General features: G+C 41.0%; 1 protein-coding gene across 1 annotated transcript; it reads left to right on the top strand.

The window, feature by feature from the left end:
- The first annotated feature begins 47 nt into the window (after nucleotides 1-47).
- On the top strand, nucleotides 48-14,917 carry SAR1B (secretion associated Ras related GTPase 1B). Its single transcript, XM_037397638.1, has 7 exons — nucleotides 48-241; nucleotides 4,724-4,797; nucleotides 8,424-8,543; nucleotides 9,411-9,476; nucleotides 10,025-10,128; nucleotides 10,291-10,422; nucleotides 11,844-14,917. Exons 2-7 carry the CDS (start codon nucleotides 4,740-4,742, stop codon nucleotides 11,958-11,960), a joined length of 597 nt encoding a protein of 198 aa, XP_037253535.1. The 5' UTR covers nucleotides 48-241; nucleotides 4,724-4,739; the 3' UTR covers nucleotides 11,961-14,917.
- Nucleotides 14,918-15,536: the final 619 nt, after the last annotated feature.

Genomic DNA, 15,536 nt, shown 5'->3' with positions numbered 1-15,536 from the left:
CCGCGCTGCGGGTGGGCCCGCGGCGGGGAGGCGGCGCCGGGAGGGCCCCGCGGCCGTGGGCCGGGCGGAGCGCTGCGCCGAGCCCAGCTGCGCTGCCTGCGGACGCGGCCGGCCGGGCCCGGAAGAAGGCGCGCGGGGGCGGAGCGGGGCGCAGCCGCTGGGTGCGTGTGGGTGTCAGTGTCGGTGCCAGTGTCGGTGCCGGCGGAGCGCAGCGCCCGCACCTCAGGCTCGGCGGCGGCGGGTGAGTGTGGCGGGCGGTGAGGGCCGCCCCGGTCTTGCCCTGGGGACCTGCCGGAGGGGCTGGGCGGGCTCGGCAGTGCGCTGGGCCGCCCCCGTGTCCCGCTGGGAGGCCTCCGGCCCGCGGCAGAGTATGCCTGGGGGTCCCTGCGGGCCTGGGGCGGCCGCGGCCTGCGTGGGCCCGTGGGCGGTGTGTTGGGGCTGGGCCTGCGGCGGGCGCCCCTTCCTGCGGCCGGGGGGCAGCGGGGCCGGGGGGAGGGGGGCCCCGGCCCGTGAACCTGCGGCGGGCCTTGGGCTGTCCGTTTGTGGCCCTGGCTGCATCTCAGCAGGGGTCTGCGGTGTGGGGGATGGTGGTGCAAGTATTGCCCCGTAGGCTGCGGCTGGCCCGTTCCGATCTGTACGGTGTTATTTTTGCTGTAATTAAGACTTCTAAACATTTTTACAGTCAGTCAGTTGCTGCAGTGGGCCCTGGGTCGGGCTGTGCTCTGACAGCAGGTTGCAGGGATCCAGGCTGTGGCTGGATGGCCACGTTAGGTGCCTTCGGAGCTCATGTGCCTGTTGCGGTGCCGTTTTCACAGATAAACTGCTGTTTCAGATGTGCTGAAGGTCTTTGCTAAACTTAAATAGGCTGTCTTGGAGCAAAAGATGTGATGTAACTAAACTTATCTGCCATGCAAAATGTAATCTACCTGGTTTCCTACCTAATTAGTAATGGACCAGTGTGACTTCTGGCATCTCAAAGATGACTTGCTATCAAAAACCTGATTAAAATACCTGAAGAAAATCTGTGCTGTTACCTCATTTTCAAACGCTGTCCCTTTCCTCAACTTTTAAAGTACTACATCAAAGTGCAGTTTTATGTCATGGAATGAGTTGTACTGTAGAAGGCAGATACTGGTTTATCCACAGAGTTTCCTAAGAAATTTTGATGCTTCTAGTTTGTGGTAACATTTGGTGTTAAAATGATCATATGCAAAATTATAACTGTAAGTGATCATGTTTAGATCCTACCTGAAAAACCGCAAATACACCCTTAACAGTAGCCTTCAAGCTCTTGCTCGCAGGTTTTGTTTTCAGACTTAACTGGGACGCAGGGCTGGCACAGTTTGGTTGGACAGAGGTTTTTTTCCTGGCTGTCACTGGCAGTACCCGCCCAGGCACAGCTCAGTGTTGCTGCAAGAACTGTTCAGCTTGGGTGTTGCTGGCCTCTAATTATTCCATGAAGGCATTTAACGCTGTCTTTAAAAGACTGATATCCTCTCTTATCCAGAGTTTCACAGGCTTTGGTTGTAAGCGCTATTCTAGCTGGTTGAGAAGAGAAATGATGAATTTTTAGAAAGATGCAGGTTGAAAGTAAGCGTGTGTGTATGTGTATGTGTAAATAACACTTTTCAGAAAATATGAGAGTGAGTTTGCTTGCTAGTCCTTTGTCAGTGATGTTCCCTTTAGGAGGCTGGCTCAAGATGTTACCAAAGCCACTGGGTGGGAATTCTGCATCCCCATGGTGAGAAGTGGTCTCCAGTAAGCAAATCCATCTCCTTGGGCTATAGAGTAGCTTATAAGGCTCCACAACAGTTACCAAATGATACTTTGCTGCTGAAATAACGTTAGCCAGGGTTGTTAGAGATGTATTGAAGTGATAACCATCTGTTGATGATGTGATGCTAGAAAATTACTTTTCATATTTTTGTTAAGGAGAGGCAAGTTGGTGATGTCTGTAGAAATAGTTGGTATCAAAAGATTGTCTTGTGTCTGGTAGAACTGTTCGTTAAGAGCTTATGTCTACTTGCAACTGGCTATTTTCAAGGGAACCTTTGAAATAACTTTAAAATAGTATTTTTGTCTTCATCGTGGCTAGTGAACAGCAATTGCCAGAGTTTTCATTGTTCTGATCTCATGGTATTTTTAACATGAGCCTGAGAATTTGAGTCTGTGTGTATCGAGCAGGCTCTGCTCTCCCCTTAGTTCAGCATAGCTCTGTGACTTGGACGTGTTAGCAGCGTAATGACTCTTTGATACCGATGCAGAACCTTTGCAGCTTTTTAATGCTTTGATCTCATGCTGCTGTGAATTATGTAGTTGCTTTTCCTGTGTGATAAGAGTAGATTTAATATCTCTGTTCAGATATTACCAGTGTGCCTTTCCAATTAGCTGTCCATTTTTTCCTCATTTTAAAAGTATTTTCCTTTAGCTGCTGCCAGCTGATACAGAGCCTGTTCTGGGTGTATTTGGATAGCTGTGTTTCTAACGCCACTTTTCTTGTGGTGATGGAAATCTAGCCTGTATTAATGCTACTTCAGCTGTGTTTGCAGCATAATCGTGTTATTGCTTGAATGATTTGAATCTTGCTCCTTAAAGTCTTTTCTGTAATGCATAAATATTGTTTTTGTTTATCCATAAGTTTAATAGATGGAAAAGGTTAATACAACTAAGTGCTGTGAAGTTATTCTCACCTCAGTAATCTGAGCGCTTCTCTTACATCATACTGTTTGCCCTGATTTACAGGTTACTTGAGTCGATCATTTTTCTAAGCCCCATAGAGGCTTTTCTCGATCGGCATTTTGCTCAAGCAATAAATAAATCTGCTGACGTGTATGTTCTGCCATGTTTGCATATTCTTGACCTTTGCTTTTTAGCCATGCAAGGGACAGTTTCAGTCATGATGTTGTGTAACTGGGTGTTTATCCATTGACAAGTGTACTTGTATTCTTAAAATTTGTGCCTGTTGCAGCTGGTGAGCTGTTCAGAGTAACGTAGGATGTGGGTAAGGGTTTTGGGGTTAGTTGTGGAGAAACCAAGACTCCTAGGCTTTATCATTTGAACAGATGTTTCAGTCCAAGTAAACAGAATTAAAATATCTTTCCACAATATATCTGTTGTTGCGTGGAGGAGAAATTCTGTTTGTCATGAGTGTAATTGCTATGAGATGTGGATTTTGTTCTGCTTCTGACCTGTGTTTTGACTAGTGTGCTGTGCTCCAGGGTCAGAGCTGCCCTCAAGTCATCTCGTGGTGCCCCAGGCCACTGCTGCACCATTGGAACCAGTGCAGCAATGTAGCCTGCAGTGATGTGGATGTCTCTGCCAGCTGCACTTAGCTGTGCAGTCCAGTTTTCTGAGGACAGTAGGACTTCATTGTCCCCTGATATTAGCAGGGGTTGTGTGCTCCAGCAGGAATTAGCTAGCTAAATGCTTCTAAGGATATTGCCCTTTAGTCTTTCAGGAGGTTTTTGTGCTGGATACTAATTCACTGTGTCAAACTGGTGCTTTCAGCATGATTATCCTCATTTTAGATAATGAGGAAATTAAGGTGAAATCTGAGAAATTAATTGCTTGTGGCTGTGCAGTGAACCTAGTGATGTTTTTATTCTTGCACCCCAAAGCATCACTTTGGCAGTAGCAGCTGTTCCTCCTGAGCACTCAAGGTGTGCCTAGGTTTCCCCAACACCTCCGCTGTGACCACTGGTTCAGAAGCAGCCCTGCCCTTGGTGGCAGAGGGTTTTTTTCTGGGGCAGGAACAACAGAATTCATCAGTCTGTGCAGTCCATCCTGGCCACTTGCTTCTTTTCCAGACATGAGCATAGCAGCCTTCCATTTTTTACCATACCACAAAGAAGGGGTATTTATGGAGTAGCAGGGCTTCGTCCTGGCAGCAGGGTTTGTCCTGCCTGTGATGGTCAGCTGAAGTTGGCTGATGGTTGTATGGCACAACTAGAGCATTGGTTATAGTAATCCTGGCTGCTCTCAGCACTGCCTTCTGTTCTTGAATCTAGGCTGAAGGAATTTGGTGGGAAGCATGATGTTCTAAAGTCCTTTTTTTAAACCTCAAAAAGTTTTGCATTTGAAGTTTAATTTGTGGCAGCCTGTGCAGGATAGCATAGGAAGACAGTCTTTTGAATGGCAATTCCAGTGCTTTGTGCGAAGTACTTGTTTCCCATTACAAGCCAAACAGGTTCTGTGCAGACAATAGAGGTATATTTGGTATCAAACCTCTCTGGATTTAACTTCACAAAACCTCATTGCCTCTGCTTCAAACCCCAGCAGCTCCCAAGGGTGGCTGGAGCACTGCCTCTGCACTGACATCCTTTATAGCCATCTCAAAAGTGCCACGTTTTCCCAGTTAAAAAGTTTATGTGAAGATCCCATTTGAAATCTTTAGTGGAACATCACATATCTCCACCAAATCGTACTTAAGATAAAATTATTTATATTTCTTGCAAAGACTTCTGTCTACATAGCATTTTCCAAGGGGAGGAAAGGTCTTTGTTGTTGAATCACAAGGTCTGGATTCTGCTTTCCATTTCTACACTAACTTTCTTAATGTGTTGTGGGGTCACTTAATTGGTCCCTGGGATGGCTTACCAAAACTAAACTGTTTATTTTTTTTAATCCAGACCTTTGGGTAAGTTTTTTTATCTGTAAATATCTGAAGTGTTTAGTGTGCTGTTCTGATGGATCTTAAATGCTCTATTTTTTTTGTTTATTTCAGACTCTAAGATTCAGCTATGTCCTTCATATTTGATTGGATTTACAGTGGCTTCAGTAGTGTATTACAGTTTTTAGGTAAGTTTTTATTGTTTGGAGTTTTTCCTTTCTGATATCCGTGTATAAAATGTCTGTTCATTTCTGTTATCTTCAAACGTAGTCGCTGGTTAAATAATAATATTTGCATTGGTGTATATTCAGCAATACTCAAACAAAGATTTCACTTATCAATATTGAGTATTTCTAAAGCATGCTCTCCACTCAATCTAACATTAATCTTTTAACCTGTTGAAAATACCACATTTTCCTTTATGAACATAATAGGTTTGATTTTTCTAATTGTACTACATTTAAGCTGGTGTAATTCAGTTGACTTGCAGAGTTTCTCATTATTTTTCTGTGCTGTAAAGAACCGAACTTGGTTATTTTAGTTCAGTTCTTTTACATGTGAGGATTTTACTTCAAAATCAAGGAGCTGTTTACAAAAAATCAGTGCTGGATATTGAAGCCTTTGCCCATGGTCAGCAGTGCATTATTTTGTGACTGGTGTCACTGAAATCAGTTTGAAACTTCACTGGTGTCTGCTGAAGAGCCTCGGGAAAGTATTCCCTGGCCAGAAGACTCTGCAGTCCATATTAATCCAAGGGGAAATATTATTTTGTGCAAAACAGGAGGGGGAAAAAACCCCAAACAAACCCCCAAAACAACCAGGAGGAAAAGGAATGTTAGGATACTAAAAAAAGGAACAGAAGTCGCAGATCATGTAGGTAAAAGGCACAATTTACAAGTTCAGAGGATTTTATTGAAGTAGATAAAAAGCATTTGAGATTAAGCAATCATGGCAAGCTGTGCCACCTACCTTTTATCAGTTGAAAGTTTAAACTTTTTCACTGAATGTTAGACCCTTGGCCTACTATCGAACTATTAGCCAGTGAAATTTTAACTAAATTGACTAATCTTTCTTATCTCCTCTCCCTTAGCTGAGCAGTGATTACTGCGCACAAGCCTGCTTTTCCATTTCTGTGCATGCAAAGTCTAATTCTGGTGAATGATTCTGGAGCTTGAAGTAGGAGGGAGAATTACTTTCAGTGTGTCCCTTTTTTCTTTTCTAGAAGAAACACTTTCTCTTTGCATTTTTATTTACATTTACAGTTGAAGAAGGCTGATTATAACATTTGGGAAACTCCCCCCTGTTCCCTGTGCTGCCCCGTCAGCAGGCTGATAAGATCTTTCTATGAAGTACATCTTTGCACACATATACTGTTAGAATGCATAAAGAATCTTTTTATAGATATATAAACTCCGGTCTTGGTGTAGCTAATAGCTGAAGTATTGCTGCTTGTTTGTCTTGTGTTTCTATGGAAGACACCTGGGAAGTATGAAATGTTACAGAGAAAGCAGCGGCACCTGATTTGGGAGCAAAGGCCCCTGAATGTCCAGGCTGAGAGTAGCAAAAATATTATGGTTTTACTACGGTTTAGTAGAATTTTGTTTAACTTGTAAAGTGAATGTGAACTGGAGTTTCTCCTGTGACGTAAACTAATATATGAAAATATTTGCCCACTTCTCCTTTCTCTGTAAACATTAATACTTTCTCCTCTACTCTGTAGTTTAATAGTTAGTATGTTCTTGGGCATGTGAGAGGGTGGGCTTGGGAAGTAAAGGTTGTTGTAGTTGAAAGAACTGTGAAGACACTTCATGTATCTGTGGTAATAAAGATCATTAATGCAACAAGCTGAGGAATACTACAGAATATTAATTCCTGCAAGTTACAGAATGTGTCCCGTTGGAATGCGATCCCAGAGATTAGCTTAAAGGCAGAGGTGAGCAAACAGCAGTGGTGTGAAGGCCGGCCAGGCCCGGGCATGTATGCCCTGTAGCACCGTGGCGTCAGCGGGGCTGTCCAGGCAGCCACCTGTGCAACAGCATCACTTAAAATCCCACCAAATAAAACATGTATGAGAATAACACGTTCGGTAAGAAGAAAAAATGAGTGCTCCAGAAACTGGTGTTACTGGCTCCCTCTGCCCTCTATCCTCCTTGTGTAGGGAGACCGAGGCCAGCTGTCAACGCGCCCTTTGGGTGGCTAACATCAGCCTTTTGCCTGTGGCCTCAAGGCACAGCGCAGGTGCTGGCGCACGGTTTGCAGTGCGAGTTGTGCTTGCAGGAGAAGCTGCAGTTAAGTGTAGGGACCACAGACATGGGATGGTTGAGTTTAAACAGTAAAATCTGATTGCGTACTTCACAAAATGTTTCTGTATCATCACAGTGGTAGTAAAATAAACTCGTCTTTGGCATATTGCAATGTGCTGTAATACTATGACGTTATCTAGTCAAAGATCCTGGCAATGTTAAAACCTCCCACCTTGCAATATTTGGCTGTATTTTGCAATTCTTTTTGCATAGAAAGAAGAGAGAATTCTATTAGGAACATAGCTCAGTTTTACTTCTGAAGAAATGTAATTTCGGCATATACATATATGTATTTTCTCATTCTCTAAGTGTTCTGCCCTCTCTGGCACTCGTAAAGGCTGTGGAGTCAGCACTGGTTCCTGAGGAGATATGCAGCGCGTAGTATCCAGCCACAGGTCTTTGAAGAGGGAATAAGGGAAGATTTTATGCTTTAAAAAGGCAAAGTTAAGAGACTTACTTCTGTAGTTTTTTCAGTACAGAAGGTGATTTTTTTTAAAAAAAAAAAATTTAATTTGTCTTTAAAATGTTTCACTTTGAATGTCGATCAGTTTGAAGCAGTGAAAAATAATCCTGGCATAGGATGTAGTGTTGGCAAGTTATAAGAGAGTTGCCCTTTGATCTCAAACTTAAGAAAATATGGTGTTCTTGTTTTGAACATCCTTCCTCTCCTTCACAGCAACTGTTCCATTTGCTGGGATTGCAAGTAGAGGTAAAAAAAAAAATATTGAAAAGGCATTTTTATAAAGATGACAATTGGTGAAAATAAAATTTCTTATCCCGGTTATGAAAGCATTATCACATGACAGTGAGTGTTTCAGAATTATCCTGATTGATGCCATTCAGGATATATCCATACAGTTTAGCTGGGAGTATGGGTGAATGTTACTTTTTGTCAAAATAATATGAACCAACATAAAAGAATTCATACATGTACTAATTATGAATGTTGATGTTGAAACCAATTTCTGTAATATACTGATTGAGGTCTGAACCTTCTTTTTGCCTCGAAGAAGTATTTTTGTTGTAATTTGAGGTAGTTGAAGAGAACGCCTTCTGTTCAGGTCCCTATTTCAGACCCTGCTGTTAGCACTGTACCTGCATGCTCCCCTCTCCACCACCTCTGAGCAAAACTATCCTTTTGCTGGGGCAGAGTAAGACACACTGGCAAAATTTTGTCCTGTTCCGCTGCGGTTTTCCTAAGATAACCTAAATGCAGTGACATGAGTCACACAGTTACATCAGTTGTGTACTTCTACCTCTCCTGCTAAATGTCCTTTAAATTGCATGTAGTACACACAGCGCAGCAGGCACATGAGCAAGTGTGAATGTAGTTTGTACGAGCAGGAGAACATGGCTAAAGGGCACCGATAAAGTGCATGGAGGAGCTTGGCTGGTCTGTAGTTTGTACTATGACTGTAACACTTTGTTCCTGGGAGCAAAATCATCTCTAGCGCTAGAAATGAACTCGTACTGATTTAAGTGATTATTCACTAGGTCCTTCTTTGTTCTAGGACTGTACAAGAAATCAGGCAAACTAGTGTTTCTTGGACTGGACAATGCTGGAAAAACTACACTGCTGCACATGCTCAAAGATGACAGACTGGGACAACATGTCCCCACGTTACACCCCAGTAAGTTGATCTGATAGTTCTGTAGCTAGAAAGTATTTGAAGTGTTGCAGGAAAAGCAGGATCTGAGTATATATCATATGACCAACGGGGTAATAGGGAAGAAACAAAATAATTTCTGGGATTGCGATCTGTAGGTAGTTCAAGTAATGTCCAGGAAAATGCGTGTAGGATAGTTCAATGTGGAATATTTGAAATAAATAAATTATTTTTCTTAAATTTATTTAAATTTAAAATAAAGAGGAGAGTAACGGGCATGGACCTGAGAGTCTAGATTACAGAAACTGTGGGAAATTGGGGCTTGCAGCGTTTGGGAGCAGCTTCTCTCTGTAACTGGAAAACTAGCATTTATATACGCTGCTTTGATTTTTTTTATTATTATTATTATTTTATTTTTGGTTCAGAGGTTGCTGTGTAATTGTTATCCTGGTAGCCTTGCAGAAGAAAAAAAGTTCAACACAAGTTAAAAATTTGGATTGGTCAAGTCCAGTAAGGAGGTGGGAAATTAGGGAAAGACATGAAGAGGAGAAACCTTGAGCAGAGTTGTACATGAAATGCCCTCTTTGTGGCAAACCACATGCCAGAGCCAACTGTTGTTTGTATAATGTGTAGGAATAAATAATACACGAATATGCTCTGCTGTTGTTAGCATGGTAGATATTTCACATGTGTTTTAATGGTTAATAACATCTTGTTGTTAAACAAACGTGTCATTGATTTTGAGAGAAAATTATGGTTCTTGATTTGCTTCTTGAATAACAAAATGCTGAAAAGAACCAAGAGAGAAGGTAAAATCTACATATTAGAAGGTTAGACCATTCCAGTGCACTACGTGATCTTCACAGACAACATAATTCTGTGTATTTTTAGCTTCAGAAGAGCTGACAATTGCTGGCATGACTTTCACTACCTTTGATCTGGGTGGACATGCTCAAGGTAAGAGAATAAATATATCAACACACTTCACTAAATTGAGTTGTTGTCTACAGTTCGTTTGTTTCAGATCAGAAATATGACCACGCTGCAGAGATTGACTTCCCGTACTCTTTGACAGCACGAAAAATGTCCACTGCTCTTTTGTCCATCTCCACTGCTTATCACAAACCCAAAATGATTTGGCAAGAGCTGCAGTAGAGTAGAAATTTTTGACTGGTATCTGTATTTTGAAGAGTATTCTGTACGTTGTATCACTTGCATTTACCTTTAAGCTTTATGCTTCCAACTTACCTTTGTTGACACAATTCTTTGGGAAACATTAAAAAGTTTCAATACATCAGTGTGCATTTGGGATATTGGTGAAACAGTAAAAGTAATGATTACTTCTGCTCCATTATTTCAAGCTTTGTAAAACATGAAATTACATCCTGAAGACTGGCAACATAAGCTAAGACTTAAAAAAAAGTCCCTGCTGCTTTTTACTGATGTGCCTCACTCTAAATTTTGGGGTAATTTCCTTTTGTTTTTAATTCACATCTTCCCTGTAGCTCGCAGAGTGTGGAAAAACTATCTGCCTGCAATTAATGGCATTGTGTTCTTGGTGGACTGTGCAGATCATGAAAGATTGCTTGAATCGAAAGAAGAACTTGATGTAAGTTTAAATAAGTTTTTGAAAGTTTTAACTTTAGTGTCTACAAAATAAGCTCAAATTCCAGTATCCAACAGTGCTCTGCTGCCACCTGGACATGAGTAGTAGCAATGTGACCTTCTGTGTTCTAAATTAATCTCTCCTCCTTTCTTCCTTCCTTTGTAGTCACTAATGACAGATGAAACTATTGCTAATGTGCCTATCCTAATTCTTGGTAACAAGATTGACAGACCTGAAGCCATCAGTGAAGAGAGGTTACGAGAGATGTTTGGTCTGTATGGCCAGACAACAGGAAAGGTAATACTTCTTTCTTTTTTGGGGTATGTGTATGTTTGGTTTTGGGGCATTTTTTTGTTGGGGAGTTTGCTTGCCTTACTTGTATGTTCACTAGAGCTATACACAATAAATGGGTTTTAACGTATAAAGTACTTGGTACGTAATAACCACATATGGAATGAACTCCAGAGTGTCTGTGTGTGCGTGTGTGTTAGATGCATCTCGACTGCAACTCTTCTACGTCATATTCAATGCTACATTTTTTCAGAGAGAACTTAATTGTACTTAGGATCATTTTGATACTTCAACTTTCCTATGCAGTATTTTTAAATGATTAGCAAGGTTTGAGAGGCTATAGTTATAGTGAGAAGCTAAGAGGAAACTGGGTGAAATCTTTCAGTACATGATTTTTCTCATTTGAAGTGTGGGCTTAGTACAGTTTGTTACTTAACATGCTTACCTGATGCTTAGAAATAGGTTTATACTATTGTACAAGTCTGAGTTTGTAGCTTGTGAGAGGGGGGAAAAAAAAGTTCCTACTGGCATCCATAGCAACAAGGCAGACTTCTATTATGGATCTTTGTGATACTTCTTAATTTTAAGTAAATACAGTGTAATACTCATAGGAGGTATTTGGATACAGGGCACTAGAAACAAGCTGCTTTGTTGTCCTTTGCCCTTGGAAAGACACCTCTGCAGCTGACAAAGCTGTTCCAGTGAGGCCTGTGTCCCAGCTCCCACCAGACGCCCAGCAGCATGGCTCTGCTGAGGAGGGCACCTGGCCTTGCAATTCCTTGTTTATTCACTCTTAAATGCTTCCCTTAAGTTCAATGCCAGTCAGTTTAGGGTGAGCAGGAACAAATGTTTATCTTCTGGTTTTCTACTTGAGAGTTGCACAGGCTAGTTTTAGAATTGGTGTTAACGGGCTATAAACTGTTACTACTGTCTTCCCCCCTCCTTGTATCTTGCCCTGTTTTTTACAACACTGCACATAGTCTATGAAGTATGAATACCATTGTGAATCTCCAGTTGAGCCACAGCTTTATCGCTGCTGATCTTGTAAGCGACTTGCACTCTTGCTATGGTCAGTCCTACAACTGGTAGTAAATGCTGCTTTTATCTGGTTGTAAAGCTATTAGAAGTAGAGCAGGCATCTGTGACTGAAAACCAAGTGCAAGCTCTGAAATTCTCGGTCCGCAGGCTTGCTGTTGCATTCTGGTTTCATGTACTTCACCCTCTCCAAATACGGATGCACATGAAAATAGGCTTTGTGTATTTCTCGAGTGACCCTGGTCTAATCTACACGTTTTAGATGAGTTTATTTTCCAAAGTTCCAGTATCCAGCACAAGTTAAATAATGGCATTCCATAGAAACAAATGTCTATGTCAAGTAGCTGTCTTTTTACGATAGTGTAACTTGGAACCCTTCTGTGTCTCTGCAGGGCAGTATACCACTGAAAGAGCTGAACGCGAGGCCGTTAGAAGTGTTCATGTGCAGTGTGCTAAAGAGACAAGGCTACGGAGAAGGCTTCCGCTGGATGGCACAGTACATTGATTAATGCCAAAATCACATCAGTACATTCTGTCCCATGTCTGAATATTAAGTCTGCTCCTTATTTGATCACTCAGTGTACGTAACTTGAATTCATTTGACTGTTTAGTTATAAAAATACACTTTTAGCTAATTATATCATGTATGCTAAATTGTTAAGTGTGAGGACTGAGAAATTATTTCAAGTGAGTTTGTAAGTTTAAGTACCACAGCCTGTGCGCTTTCTAATCCCATACAACACCTTTTTGCAGCTTTTAATTTAACAAGTCTTCGGCACCATTTTTGGTCAGAGCAACTTTCCAGTATAGTATGTCTGAATGCACTTTTTAACAGCTAAAAACTACGAACATGTGAAAATATTTAATGCTTATGTTAAATTTTTTTATGTACTTTTTTGAAACTGGTTTTATAACTTTAGAGTATATAACCATCTTTCAAGGTATAATAAATAATTTAGCTGATGGATAATTGCATGATGCCTTACGGTTTTCAATAATACACTTTCTTATGCAACGTCATGCAATAAATTTAAATCCAGTTTTTGGCAACTGTAATGGAAAATGTTTCATTTTAATGTGTCTTAATTAGTGAGGCTGCCTGATGATCTGAATATGTGGGATGTTTTCCTGAAACACAGAAGGCTACAAAGTAGTTTCATTGTATGTTAGAGTAAGGTGTTGTTTTTTCAGACTACCAAATTGCATTTATTATAGGATTTTGTATTAGTAAAAGAAAAGTGTAATCCAATGCCCTTATAACCACCACCTTTAAAAAGTACAAATAATGTAAATCAGCTTGCTGATGTAAATCTTGAACTACTGTCAAAAGTGGTCTTACTCTACTGGTCTTTTGAATGAAACCCCTGAAGTGACACAGGAAGTAACAGGGTTTTTTCGGAAGAAATTAAGACTACCATTGCACTAAATATTCTGTTCCTAATTTGATTAGGTCTGTTAGAAGATTTGCCTGTGAAATTGCCAGGAAAAAAAAAACATTGCCATTGCTGCTCGTGAAAATTTATCAGCCCACACCCAATCGGCCAGTTTTATTTTTGGTGTTTTGAATTGGGACAAGATGGATTGTTTTCTGTGGTTTCGCCCTGAAACCTAGCCGGTGTGGCAGCTAGCTGCTGACTGCCCAGGTGGGTTATTTCTGGGGTAACATTTGGTTATCTGCAGTCCTTGTTTCCAGACTTCTGTTTTTCTCCATCTTTGAGTGCGTTAGTTCCCTGAAGAGAAAGCAGGTTATTTTCAAAGAGGGGGTATTGATGTGCATGTGTCTGTCAACATCTTGTGGATGCTGGCTGACGCTGGCATGGAGCTGTGGTTGGTGCTTCTGTGTGCTGGGGATATTTTGCGCTAACCTGTTGGATGCAGGTAGGGTTTCAGCCCTGGACTCACAGTTTCACCCGATGGGTTTGAGTTTTGCTGTGTGGTTTGTTTTTCCCTTGCAGCAGTTTGTACTGGTACAAGTGTTTTTACTGAATCCCTTTTACTCGCCCTTGTAGGTCTTCTCCAAAATACTTTAGGCCTTACGTTTCCAATATCCATGACAGCAAATGTATTTCTGACTGGTTTGATTTCATAAACACCTTTCTCTCTTGACCTGCTGGGCTTGAGTCTCAGATTTAAAGCCTATAGGCTTATAGCAAATAAATGAGACTTATTCCTTGCCCAGATCTGAACTTCTGTGATTGAATATTGATGATCAGTTCCCCACAGCCCTAGATTGCGCATCTGAATAAGATGAATAATTCAGAACCTAACTAATGTAAATTGTAACTGAAGTTTATTACTGCACGATCATTGCAAAATGTTAAGCCTAGTTTGTGCATGGTGAAGTTCAGAGTGATGGTATCGGATAGCTTTTCCAAATCACCAACATAAGAGAATTCTGCATTTAAACTAGTGCTCAGCTTTAGAGTAGTGTCTCTGTTGCATAAATCAAAACTGGAGGTAAGAGGTGGCCTCTCACCAGTGTGTAGACAACATGTGAGTCCTTACTACCGACAGCTGTTACATAGGGGATGTGCCTCTATTTTTTTTTTTCCTCTAGCTCTTTTCTGATGATGGTTATAATGCAGAGAACGACAGCTATCAGTAGATGGTGTAAATATTAAAACCACTGCTTGCAGAGTCACGTTGGGGTGTTGATGTGGGAGGCTTGGGGCTGTGGTGCCTGTGCTTATGGAAATGAAGCTGGAGGTGGAGGTGTTCTGCTGCGCTTCCACAGGCTGAGCCATTACGTGGGCACTGAGAGGTCCTCTTCGCCTGCTCGTCCAGCCAACTGTGAATAACCTGAGCAGTAAGGAAAGGGATGATAGTGTTAAGAATTAAAAAAGGAAGGTGGTACTGCTTTAACAGTGTGTGTTAATTCTTCGTATTATGGAAATACTCAGATTTCATGTTTCCTGCTGTAGGATGCTAGTTTAAATGTGGTTGTAATAAGGGCATGAAGAAATCTGGACCTTGTGTTTATCCACCCTGGGTATTGTAATGGTTCCTGTTGTGGGAATCACTGGTCAACACTCGGTTAAATACACAAACAATCTTGCTCTGTTTCATTTCATTCAGTAGAGGAAGTATCTTTCTTCTGATGTTTACGTTTTGTTGTGCACATGAATGTGAATGGGTGTTGTGTGTCTTTGTGTGAAGACTTCATTTATAGACAGATACTCCAATAAGAGTGCTTTTCTGGTGGTTTTCATCTCCACATCTCCCTGGTCATTTATTCTTGCAGTTTGCTTGTTCCTATGATTGTGACCAGTCTTACTTTAAGTTTAAAAAAAAAAAAAACAAACCCAAAAAGAAACAAAAAAAAAAAAAACCAACAAGAAGCAACATTCACATTTGGGTCAGACTTCTATGAATTTTTTTTTCCACTCTTGACTATGCAGATTTCAATTAAACATCACTTTAAAGAATGTGAAAAAGAAAATTCATTAATAAAGATGTTATTTATGAAGCGTCTCATTCTGTTTTTACATTGCAACAGTTCTTTAAGGGAAATGAATGAAGATTTCTAAGATACTAATAACTACTTCTGACAAAGTGCCCTGTATTTCACTGCAGTGGCCCCATATGCTAGCATCTATGGTTGACTAAGATTTATTTAGCTTGTATTCAATTAAACTTGGGGGTTAGTATGTGTTGTGTAGCTGTGAGGCATTGCTGTATTTCAGTCTTGGTTTAATAAATTTTTCAGCAGCAATTACTGGCATTGGAGATGGGAAGGATCTTTGAGCTTTCTCATTTATCCTCTTGTCAGATCAAGATTATTTAATTAATATTTCTGTATTCAGTGTTCAGGTGCTGTCTATGATGTGCCAAAGATGACCTGTGGTATTCACTGGAATACAATACCTGCATGCATGTGGGCTTTACTGTATTTTAATAATTGGAACTGAATATAAAGTAGGACATTTGGCATCCAGTTGCTTATAACTAAAGTCAGGACAGAAAAATGACGGTGGTGGTCTCCAGTCCCAGTGAATTCACAGGTCTGCTTGAAGTCAAATTGTTCTTCTCTTGTTTGTACTGTCAGAGTGTTTGATTGTTACAAACCAAAGTCCAATATTTCGACT

This window comes from Falco rusticolus, chromosome 8 (genome assembly GCF_015220075.1).
Source record: "Falco rusticolus isolate bFalRus1 chromosome 8, bFalRus1.pri, whole genome shotgun sequence".
Taxonomy (NCBI): Eukaryota; Metazoa; Chordata; class Aves; order Falconiformes; family Falconidae; genus Falco; species Falco rusticolus.
This window is presented reverse-complemented; position numbering and strand designations above follow the sequence as displayed.